Source organism: Chiloscyllium punctatum, chromosome 23, assembly GCF_047496795.1.
Source record: "Chiloscyllium punctatum isolate Juve2018m chromosome 23, sChiPun1.3, whole genome shotgun sequence".
In the NCBI taxonomy this organism is placed as follows: Eukaryota; Metazoa; Chordata; class Chondrichthyes; order Orectolobiformes; family Hemiscylliidae; genus Chiloscyllium; species Chiloscyllium punctatum.
Window position 1 is genome coordinate 75,677,537 of NC_092761.1, and position 12,902 is coordinate 75,690,438.

The window sequence follows — 12,902 nt, forward strand, 5'->3', positions numbered from 1 at the left end:
ATCTGACTCATAAAAGAAGATAGGTGACTATAGCCTTTGCAGGCTTGAAGCAGATACCTTAACAGTAATCCAAGATCAATACAGGGCAGTAAATATTAAAGGAAAGACAATAGCATACCATTTGTTAGGCTGGGGTGGAGGTGGGTGAAGCATACTAATGGTTATGTATTTAAAATCAGCAAAATGCAACATAATATTGCTAGGTTTGCTGGACAAAATGATCAAGTTATGGAAAGCATTCCCAAATCAAAGAGTGGTGAAAGTCCTAAACTTTTGTAAATAATTAGGAACAAAGGAATTCCTGGACAATAAAAAAAAAGTCCAGCTCGTTCACCTTCTGCCAGCTTAGCAATTGCATTATACAAAACTGTGACTGATAACTCATTATAGAGCATGATTTAATATAGGCCCAGAAATTGCATCATAAAAACTCAGTGGTTGCATCAAGACTTCTAAGCTTACCTCATTTAACATCTGAAATTACGTGTATACCAGGAAGAAAAACAGTGTAATTCTTATATTAAGTCAATTTTAAAGGCTGGGTTAAAACAGAGGGATCTGGGTATATATTATGCACAGATTATGGAAAGTGGCAGGACAGATAGACAAAGCTGTTCATAAAAGGTACAATATCTTCAACCTTATTAGAATTGCGTTCAGGAGCAAGAGGTTATGCAGAACTTGTATAGAAAATCTGATAGATCTCAGCTGGAGTACCATGTAAAGTTCTAGACACACATTATAGGAAGAGGGTGTAGATTTGCAAATGTTTCAAGTGATGAGAAAGTTCAGTTATGAGGATGAATTCTCCTTGGAAAGATGATAGATCAACCACTTTGCTTAGGTCTGGAGTTCATGTCATCCAGACCAGGTAAGGATGATTTCCTTCCCTCAAGGACATTTGTGATCCGGTGGGTTTGAGAATCAACAATGGTTGCATTGTCATCATTATTTTAATTCTATGTTTTTTTACTGAATTCAAATTCCACCATCTGCAATGGTGAGATTCGAACCCAGGTCTTCCAAACATTACCTGGGTCTCTGAATTAACAGTCCAGTGATAATACCACTAGACCATTGTAAAGGATCACAAATGAGAGGGCACAGATATGCAAGCAATATGCAAATGCAGCAAATACAATGATGAGAAAACAAAAAGCAAGTGGTTCAGGTCTAGAAAGCACTGTATGGAAGGCTGTGAAGGCAGGAGCATCTGAGGCATTTGAAGAGGCACTATTTGTATTTAAGTCATCTAAAGTGTGCATGGGTCAGGGAAAATGCAGGGGAATAGCTTATTTATGACATGGAGAATGGCCTCCTTTTCCATTGAAAAATTTGTGAATCTGAGAGATGGGGCATCCTAAAATGCTGTTTTGTTCTTCTGCAATTCCATTTAATTTATATTTGAATGTATTTGAATTCATTCAAACATTTAAGTGTCAAGTCCATAGAGTGAATAAAATATTGATTCTGCAGATTCATGCTGAATTTATCTCTCGCCCTTTAGTTCTTTTATCTTGAATTACAATCTGCGATGATCTGCGTTATCCACACATTTTAGAAACCAAAACAATAATTGGATGACTTTTCAACTTTTTTTATCCCAGACAGAACGAACTCAATTTATATAGTTATTCCTTATAATCAAATTTCTTTTCTTGGGCTATACTGGTTACTCATTTCTGTACCTTTCAGTAGCTGAAATATCCTTTTTATACAGATTGTTCTGCTATAACACACATTGTGTTAAGCCAAATTCACTGTAACGCGATTGACAAATTGGAGACACTATTTCTAACGTCGATCTTTTAAAATGTGTGTTGGCTGTAACACGATTACATCAGCAACACTAAGCACCATTTCTAAGTCACAATTTTGCACAAGTATGCAACTGTTGTGTAATAGAAGAATTACCTGTACTGTGGCAACCAGAACTGTTCATGATATTGCAAGTGCAATTGTGACAATAATTTCTAAAATGGTAGAATTAGTACATTATTTGGCACAATATTTATCTTTTCATAGGTTCCAACATCTGATTTACTTTAATCACTGTTGCAGAGACTGTTACAATAGCTTCAGTTTATTGGTTATTGATCTTCTATACTCCATGAACCCTTTAAATAACAATTATTTCCTCACTAAATTCCTCCTGCTTATTTGTTCCCAATTCTCAAGCATATTCAACTCATCCAACAACTTCTACTGTTTAGCTTTGAAGTCTGATACCTGTATACAGTTCTGTATTAGTACAACTTAAACTGCTCGGCTGGTGACTCCTGGATCTGTGACATGATAAAATACTGATGACAATTAATTCTACTGGCCAATAATCTATGTATCCAATTTAAAATATTCCCCGATTTCTTCTTGCACTACATTCAGTTCAGCCTTTGCAGAAGAACTGCATCAAATGCTTTGCTGCCCATGGTATGATATCCACTGCCTTAAAGAGATCAAACTCAGATTTTGTGACCATATTGCAGACCTCTCTATTCAGTCCATAAGCATGACCTAAGCTTCCACTGGCTTGATGTTTTAATTCATTGTCAGGCTCTCGTCCTCCAATTCCTGACCTCAGACCTTCTGCAGTGTTCCACTGGAGTTCAACATTCAGCTCTCAGAACAGTACCTAATCTTTCATTTAGGCACTTGATAGCCTTCTGAACACAAAACTGAATTCAACAATCTCAGACCGTCAACTCTGTACCCATTTTTATGCTTTGACTCATAATTTTTATGTCATTGCTTCTTGACTGCACTATTAATTACGCTGCCCTTCACACTTGTATAGGACAAATACTTTTGTTGCTTTACGACTTCATTTGCCTTTTGATCCATGTCACCTTCATCACTTAAGTTTTCTAGGCTATCGAATATTGTCTTTTTTGTTCTTCCTAGCTTTCAAAATCAAAATTCCTTCAAGTTTCTACCTTCCTTCAGTCCAAAAGAAATCATAATGAATTAGAAATATTAACGGTGTTTTTCTCTCAATACATACTGCAGGACCTACATACAAACTAAATGAGCAATTGGCCATTTAACTCCTCAATCCAGCTCCTTCATTTTGTAAGATAATTGTTGATTGCAATCTCTACTTTTCTAGTGTAGCTTCTACTTTCTTGAAATTAATGGCATCCAACACGGAACTTTTGCTGAGTACTTCCAGCATTTTGCATTTATTTCAGATTTCCAGCACGTGTTACTATATTTTGCTTTTACATCATGGTTTAAAGGGATTACTCAAATCCAAAAATTCAACATCAACTGGCATATGTTAATCAGGCTCTTCTGGCATACAAGTAAAGAAAGTTAGTTTGTGTGTTCTGGCTCACCTATGATGTCTCATGATTGATCAGAATACCCCCACACTTGCTAGATTGCAAGCAATTAGAACTAAACTGGACTGCAACAGTTTCACATGATCAAGGAAATCCATGTCATTCAAACATTTAACATTTATTTCCCAAGACTATTAAATTAATTAATAAATATCTCCAAGCGCTCAAACTTCCTGGCCACCCTGTAAAAGTACACATAAACATGGACTTCAAGGGCAAAGGACCAGAAGCAGCCAAAAGTCACAGAATAGTACTCCAGCTAAAATCATAGGCTTGACAACACCTTACCTTTTGCCTGGGCAGCCCACAGCCCGGAGGACTCAACACGAAGTTCTCAAATTTCAATTAACCCTCCTACCGATCCCCCGACTCTCTTTCCAGCCTCACCTGCTCCCTTCTGTTTCTCCTATCTACCATTCCTTCCAGGTACCAATCAGATTCATTCCTCCCATCAACCAACCCGGTCATACCTACAAGCCATATTCACCTATCACTACCTTACCATTCCAATCCTGTCCCCACCCATTACCCCCCTCCCCTTTACCAACAGCTCCCCCTACCCCAACCTCCATTCTTGAAGAAGGGTTACATCCAAAACTTTAACTTCGCCACCTCCTGATGCTGCATGATCTCACTGAATGGTAGACCAGACTCAATGAGCTAAATGGCCTGCTTCTGCTCATCTGTCTTATGCTCTGATACATATTTACACAACTGCAGATTTCTAACAAAATGTACAACTTTATAACATCAGAAAATAAACACTGGTCATTACTGCAATAAATATTTGCATTTTATATGTTGGAGTAAAGAACTAGATGTCAGGGTACAAAGACCACAAGAAATAAGAACAAGAGTCAGCCATTTAGCCCCCAAGCCTGCTCCACCATTCAACAGAATCATGGGTGAGCTTACATTCTTCACGTCCACTTTCCTGCAATATTCTAACAACCCCTGATTATCTGACTGATCAAAAATTTATTACAGTCTTAAATATTCAAAAGTATTCTGTGTCCACAGCTCTCTGTAGCAATAAGTTCCGAAGACTCTCAAAGAAGAAATTCCTACTCATCTCAATCTTAAATTGGCACACTTTAATTCAGAGACCATGCCAGGAGATAGTCAGTACTGCAAATGCTGGAGAAGTCAGAGTTGATAGAATGTGGTGCTGGAAAACACAGCAGGTCAGGCAGCATTAAAGGAGCAAGACTGTTGACATTTTGGGCTTAACCCTTCATCAGGACTCACTTCTGCCAATGCCATCGACCATACTGCCTCCACGGATGCCATCAGTTACATGACTGCCAACATCACCACCGATCACATGACTGCTCCCATGCACACCCCCCACTCCAGCTCCATACTTGACCTCAGCCACAAGCACTGCTGGGTATTTACCATTCCCCTATCCTTCCCCTCACTGAGGACAAATAGTCAGTCCTCAGCAAAGGACTCACCTTCATTCCACTTCGTCCCATTGTCAATGAATTCCATAGGTGCCACGACTTTGAACTCTTTCTCCGTTGAGTCCTGCCGAAACGTCGACTCTCTCGCTCCTCAGATGCTGCCTGACCTGCTGTGCTTTTTCCAACACCACGATCTTCAGAGACTATGCCCTCTAGTGCTAAACTCTCCCATAAGGGAGAAACATCCACTCATTCTTCTAAACTCCACTGAGTAAAGTCCTAACCTACTTATAAAACCAGAAATTGCTCGCAAAACTCAGCAGGTCCAGCAGCATCTGTGGGAAGAAAGCAGAGTTAATGTTTCAAATCTGCTGACTCATCAGAATTGCTTAGACTTTGCTAATGAGGCAATCTCTTTATAACAACGATCATCTCAGAACCTTCTCTGAACTGCCTCCAATGAAATGTTTTTCCTTCAATAAAAAGGGAACCAATACTGCTCGTTATATTGAAGATATGATCTTACCAGCACCTTGTACAGTTGCTGTCAGACCTCTCTACTCTATACACCAACCTCTTAATACAAACCATTAGCCTTCCAAATCACCTGCTGCACCTTTGGGCTAGTTTCTTGAATTTCATATCCAAATACCCCCAAGTCCCTTTGTGTGGCATTTCCTGCAGTTTCTTTTTTCCATTTAAATAATACGGTATTGTTTTGTTCTCCCTTCTAAAATGAGCAACTTCACATTTTTCCACATTACCAACTTTTTGCCCACTTACTTAACCTATCAATTCCTCTGTCAATTGAGATTGACTAATAACACAAGTACAGCGTGTTCGGCTAAAATGTAGCAAGGTGGGAGTTTTTTGGGGGATGGCGGGGTGGGGTGGTGGGGTGGTGTTGGTGTGTGGCTGACTTCCATGTTAATTTTGTGCAAAAAAATGTGACCTTTATGGCCTGATAAATAGATTTTACTTATACACCAAGTTGACTTGTACGCTGTGATTTATGGTACTCAAATTGTACAGCACAGTCCCGACCAGTGCTTATGTTAGTCAGAAATGTCCAATCCTCAACACTGAGCCCTATTACGCTCACAGATTTCTTTCTCCTTCATATCCTCATTCAAGCCATCCTTAAAGGCATCGACAACACTCACCTCACCTATTCCTTATGATAACACTCTGACCCAATCGCGGAGTAAAGCTGCTTCGGAATTTCTCACTGGATTTATTAATAATTTATCATTTATCACAGTTATGGTCTACTCCACAAATGTTAGATTTAGCCACATTGATAATCTCATAAGATTAATAAATATCATATTAGCATTCTTGCACTAATTACTCCTTCTTAAGGATAAGTTTTCAAAATACTGTAGCTTACCTTCCTTGGAAGTAGGACGCTAGCTCAGATGCTTCATGATTCAGGCTCCTCAGGTGTACAATTAAGTTTCCAGAATTAGTAAACATGGCACCACATGTTTTACACTCATAGATTCTTGGTTTTCGAATAATGTGCCTTGAAACACGCATATGATGCTTATATTCACCAAATGAAGTAAATGTTGCACTACATATCTGGCATCGGAAACATCGTTTGCCTTCATGCTTGAGACGATGCATCTTTAGGGAATATGCTCTTGTGAACTTTTTTCCACACCTGTCACACTGGAAGGGTTTTATACCTTAAAAATAAAGGAAAGCTTTCAATCGACAATAACCATCTTAATAATTTGTGAAGAAAGCTATATTTCATTCTCTCAATTCCTAAGGTTGTCATCAACTTTCACGAACTGCTCATCCTATCCCAAGCATCAGGAAGAAACTAAAACGGACGAATGCGTGTGTTTTGTAAATGGCAGAATTTCTACAGACTTCAGTAATAATGCAGTCTGTTAGTTAAATAGTGAAAAGAAATGCAGACTCTATTAATCAGTAACAGTTTATCTGTTACAAGAAGAATATGCTTAACATCAAACTGGCATTACTTTTCCATATTTGCTTACAACCACTCAATGCTCCAGCAACCATAGAAATAATCTCTCTAACCTACATGTAAGGAAGATAATACAAATATTAAGGAAATAAATTATTTTTATAGTCCAAAAACCTTAACAAAATAGAGTTGATACGCTATTTTGTCTGCCCAATTCTCTTCCTTCAAACATTAATCAAATTCCTAGCAGTAAACCACGAGGAATAAAAATATGCACCACATATGCTGCACTGCACAACAAAATTTACTGAATGAAATATAAAATTATTCATAAACACAGTCATAAAGCACATTACGTATGACCATCCTAACTAAATACAGAGGAACCTCGATTATCCGAATATGATCTCAAGATCCCGAGAGAAACACTATGTCAAAGAGTTGTTTCAACCTTAATCATGTCTTTTGTTTACAGGTACAATGATTGAAAACAAACTCAGCTCACTGAACAGCTACCGAGAACAGTCCAGGCACCGTCACTAAATGACTGATCTCTCACTCTCACTCTCCTGCCCGCACACTTTTCCTGGAGTTCAACACAGGGGTGAACCCTAAACTCCCCTTCCCCAGATAATCTCTCTAACATTGTCCCATACAGGGCAGAGGTAGAACCTGTCAAAAAGTTGTGTATATGTGTGCACGCACACTTACAAGCTCTATTTGGAGACTTAGTCCACAAAGCAGCAGCAATCTCACTGTTGGTGTACAGTCCAGCTACCCCAGGGAGGGGGGGGCGGTGGGGGAGCAGAAGTGCTGACCGGGGTTGGATGGGGCTGCAGGGTTGTGGGTGGGCGGCTTGGGGACTGGGGACTGGGGGGGGGGGGGGGGGGTCTCGCACGCAGCATGCTCTTACCTAGTCTCCTGAACAGGGAGCAGACTTCACAGAAAACTCCGAGCCCCTCAGGAAATCAATTAACCGAATAATCAATTATCTGAACGAAATAGTGCCCACCCATCTCATTCAGATAATCAAGGTTCCTCTGTACATGCATGCACTAGAATCAGTTTATTATAAAGTTTATTGTACAGATTATTCCACTTAATTTTGTCCTCTGAAATCCAAAGTACACTTCCAGAGAAAGGGAAAAATCACATTTGATATCTCACCACTAATTTACAACATTTAGAAACATCTACCACTATGGACAACATCCAGGCTTGGGCTAATGAGTGACGAGTTACATGTGTTACACATGTGCCAGACAATGATCAACTTAAACAAAACAATGATCAACTTATCATCACCCCTTGATGTTCAATGATACAACTATCGCTGAATCCCCACTATCAACATCTTGGGCTTAAGGTTTAGCAGAAACTTAACTGGAGCAGCCATGTAAATATTGTAGATACAAGAGCAGGTGTGAAGTTAGGAATTCTGAGAGTAACTTACCTCCAGTCTCCCCATTGCCTGTCCACCATACATCAGGCACAAGTATCATGGAATACCATCCACGGGCCTGGATGGTGATACTTCCGACAACACTCAAGAAGCTCGATACCAGCCAGGACTAAGCTGCCTGTTTAATTGGTACCCCAACCACAACGTTCAATATTTACTCCATTCACCACTAGCATATAGTGGCAGCAGTGAGACATCTAAGAGAGATGCACTACAACAACTCAGCAAGGTAACCTGCAACCTCTGCTTCCTAGAAAGACAACATCAGCAGATGCAAAGGAAAACTACCACCTGCAAGCTCCCACGTAAGTCACGTACTGAATTGTGACTATATCGTCATTTCTTCATTGTCATTAGGTAACATTTCTGGGACTCATTTCTAAACAGCCCTGCTGGTGTCCCTATACCCCAAGGTCTGCAAAACTTCAAAACAGCAGCTTATAACATCTGCTCCAGGGCAATCAGGAATGGGCAAAAAATGCTGATCTAGTCATTGACGCCAACATCTCAAACAAATAAAACATAACACTTTCAAACAACTGCTAACCTTATTGAGCACAGTCAGAACAACCAACATTCCAAGATTTCAGCAATTAAGACGGTTTTGCCATAATTTGTTTTAACTTATAAGTAGGGGAGAAAGGTTCAATTCAGTAAGGAAACATTGTATAACAGACTGTAAATATATGCTTTCATTCAACTGTTGCTTTCCATTATTCTGCTGGGATGGCAGGAGCATCAAGCAAAAGTGAGAACAGATTTAGTATTTCTCTTGAATTAAGTTAATAATGCCCCAAAATAACTCAAATGTCTGCTGCAATTTGTCCTAAGTGCACACCTCCTCACCCCCTTTTTAATTTGAGAGCCTTTCACAGTCTTAAAGTGTAATACTGCAATGAGTAACGAGTAGGCTAATGCAAAAACTACGGAGGTATGGCATTGAGGGTGCATTAGAGGTTTGGATTAGGAATTGGCTGGCTGGAAGGAGACAGAGGGTAATAGTTGATGGTATATAGGTTCATCTTGGAGCGGTGTTCCACAAGGATCTGTTTTGGGACCATTGCTGTTTGTCATTTTTATAAATGACCTGGAGGAGGGGCTTGAAGGCTGGGTGAGCAAGTTTGCGGATGACACGAAAGTCGGTGGAGTTGTGGACAGCAAAGAAGGATGTGGCAGGTTACAGCGCAATATAGATAAGTTGCAGAGCTGGGCAGTAAGGTGGCAAATGGAATTCAATGTAGCTAAGTGTGAAGTCATTCACTTTGGTAGGAGTAACAAGAAGATGGATTACTGGGCTAATGGTAGACTACTTGGTAGTGTGGATGAGCAGAGGGATCTTGGTGTCCATGTACACAGATCTTTGAAAGTTGCCACCCAGGTAAATGGTGCTGTGAAGAAGGCATATGGTGTACTGGGCTTTATTGGTAGAGGAATTGAGTTCCGGAGTCCTAAGGTCATGTTGCAGTTGTATAAGACTCTGGTGCGGCCTCATCTGGAGTATTGTGTGCAGTTTTGGTCGCCATACTATAGAAAGGATGTGAAGGCATTGGAACGAGTGCAGAGGAGGTTTACCAGGATGTTGCCTGGCATGGTTGGAAGATCGTATGAGGAAAGGCTGAGGCACTTGGGACTTTTCTCATTGGAGAAAAGAAGGTTTAGGGGAGATTTGATAGAGGTGTACAAGATGATTAGGGGTTTAGATAGGGTTGACAGTGAGAACCTTTTTCCGCGTATGGAGTCAGCCGTTACTAGGCGACACAGCTTTAAATTAAGGGGTGGTAGATATAGGACAGATGTTAGGGGTAGATTTTTTACTCAACGGATTGTGAGTTCATGGAATGCCCTGCCAGTAGCAGTGGTGGACTCTCCCTCTTTATGGTCATTTAAGCGGGCATTGGACAAGCATATGGAGGTTATTAGGCTAGTGTAGGTTAGGTAGGCTTCGGTCGGCGCAACATCGAGGGCCGAAGGGCCTGTACGGCGCTGTATTTTTCTATGTTCTATGTTCTATAATACGATAAAATATCTTCAATCTTTTCTATTTCTGCTCAAAGAAAATGAAGTATTAAGCCGACAATTGAAACTTCAACTTGTTCTCAAATGTTGTAAAAGTAGAAAGATATTTCATAAATCGCATAGGAAAATCAATTGTTTACAAGTCAAGTTTTGGACTTTCTATATTTGACAAGTTGGTGTGACTGTAGTTTAACTGTCATGAACATAAAATATTTCATATAGATACTTTTGTGATGTAGAGGTAATTCAAATTTTGTCATGAGTTTAACACAATTCTTCTTGGCTGATCAGGAAACCTTGGAATTTTGGTTTGGAATTCCGCAATGAATTTTAAAGTTTAAAAACAGGGTGAAAAATTTTAAGAGTTCCAAGGTTTTCTTACTAGGTTTTGGACTATAACTCCCTGGTTTTAAGATATCAGTACTAACCACTGCATTAGCCTTGAACAGTGCAATGTTTCCAATTATTATACATCAATTAGCTTACTATCTCATACTCTACACTACAAATTTATGAACAAGGTGGAGGAATATGCCATTCAGCCCCTCCAACCACTTCTACCATTCAATAAATTCATGGCTGATCATGCATTTTATTATTTTGCAACTAAACGTTCACCTTTTCCCAGTTAATTAATTTTACTTCTCTAACAGGTTAAATAAAGATTTCCAGAGTGAGAAATTTGTCATTAAAATTGGAGAATATATTCAAAAAACCCTCTGAAATCAATTAAGAAAATAACAGTGAAAGAATCAAAACCTTTTTCAGAAAAATGCAAGCATTTTGTGCTGGAAAGTATAATTAACATTCAAAACAAAGCGATATTAATAATAAAAAAATCAGTTGTGTTTCATAAATGTGGAACACCACATGCTGTTCTAACTATCTTGTTTCATCTTGGCCCAGAACAAACTTTCCATTCCTCAAACTTTGGCTGCCTTTGCATAACACTGTATGCTCCACCCTCAGCAAAAGACGAATACTCTGGAATTCTGTGAAAGTTCATCACTCCTTGCTACTTTACTCCCAACCTTGAAAAGCTCTCTCAACAAATTGTGTTCAGCACTTAAATCTTTGTTACTTCTTATGCCCAATCATAATTGTTGATTATGGCAAGACTACATATTTTAAGCACCTAGAATGTTTGGAGTAGAATTAAAAACCAAACAAATAGTAAAAAAGGACATAAATATTAAGATTTTGTGAATGCTCATAATTAAAACTATTGAAGTAAGGAAGATTATAATGTGCTATGAATTCTGAAATGAAGCTTAAGAGATACACAAATGCATTGATGAATGTTACAAAAAGTTAATAACAGCAATTAGGCTCATTTAAAACTCACTGATCTTCAAATATTATTTCATGTCTTCAAAAAGTAACATTGGACAGGAATTAAAAATCCATTTTGTAAAATAAACAGATTAACTCTGAATAAAGCAGAATGCAGTTTCAGTATTATTTTCTCGTAAATTCTAGGAAAATCAGTTTACGGTGACTGACAAGTGAAAGATAATGCCCTTTGTTTTTATTTGATCATGGGCACCACTTGCTAATCCAGCATTTACTGGCCATCCCCAAAGGACAGTTAAGAGTCAATCATATTACCATGTGTCAGGAGTTATCAGTAAGATAGATCTGGTAAGGATGGCAGGTTTCCTTCCTTAACAGGTCGTAAAGTCATACAGCATGGCAACAGACCCTTCAGTCCAACTCATCCACATTGACCAGACATCCAAATCTAACCTAGTCCTATTTGCTGGCAGTTGGCCCATTATTAGTGAACTAGATATGTTTATAGGACAATGGCTGAATGTTTGTCATTAGGTTAGCATTTCATTTTGGATTTTTTAATTGAATTTCAATTTCACCATTTGCCATGGCAGAGTCCCAAAACGTTAACAAAAACATGGTAATTGCTGAAGATCACCATGTCTGGCAGTATCTGTGGAGAGAAAACAGAGTTAATGCTTCGAGTCCTGTGACCCTTCTTTAGAACTTCTCCACAGATGCTGCCAGACATGCTGAGTTTCTCCAGTAATTTCTGCTTGTTTGTTTCAGATCTCCAGCATTCACAGTTCTTTGTATCATTCACAGAACATTAGCCAGGTGTTCTGAGTTATTCATCCAATGATATTACCATCAGACAATTGCTTCTACATTTTCTTTCACACAAACAGAACACTAGATAACTTAGACATTGAAAAGACTTCTATTGTCAGCAGTCATAAGTAAAAAGAGATATAATAAGGCATTACAGAAACTAAGACATCTTCCAAACGATCTATAAAAATTAACCACTTTGAATGGCAGGTATAGCTTTCAAGCAAACAAAGAAATTGATTTGTCCCTTCTATACCAAATAGCGAGATGAATTGCTAATTAATCTGCTTTTGATAGAGCTAACCAGCATAAGTACCATAGGATTTTAAAAGTAAACATGTCCTTGGTTTAATATGTTTAATGGGATGTGAGCACAGTTTACAGGTCAGCATTTATTGTGTCTCCGTAACTCAAATGTGCTACCAATACAGTCAAGGAGAGACACAAGATTATTTGGCATAATATGACACCTACCAAAAAGGAACCTGTTAACTATTGCATAGCAATCTTTCTGCAAAAAAAAAAAGCAACTCCACTATATTCCTATCTCGCAAAAATCTATCTTCTGAGATCTAAGTTTCAGTTGATCCAGCATTCAGAGGAATAGCTCCAGATTTCTGCTATCCTGTGTG

At 38.8% G+C, this 12,902-nt stretch overlaps 1 protein-coding gene across 4 annotated transcripts in view; it reads right to left on the bottom strand.

Annotated features, from left to right (window-relative positions):
• The window catches only part of LOC140494149 (zinc finger and BTB domain-containing protein 44-like), a 42,616-nt gene that overhangs the window by 21,661 nt on the left and 8,053 nt on the right, over window positions 1-12,902 (bottom strand). For all 4 annotated transcript variants that reach the window (XM_072593217.1, XM_072593213.1, XM_072593216.1 and 1 more), the window contains one exon: window positions 6,138-6,438. In XM_072593217.1, the coding sequence (XP_072449318.1) occupies window positions 6,138-6,438 (301 nt within the window). The remainder of the gene's footprint in view (window positions 1-6,137; window positions 6,439-12,902) is intronic.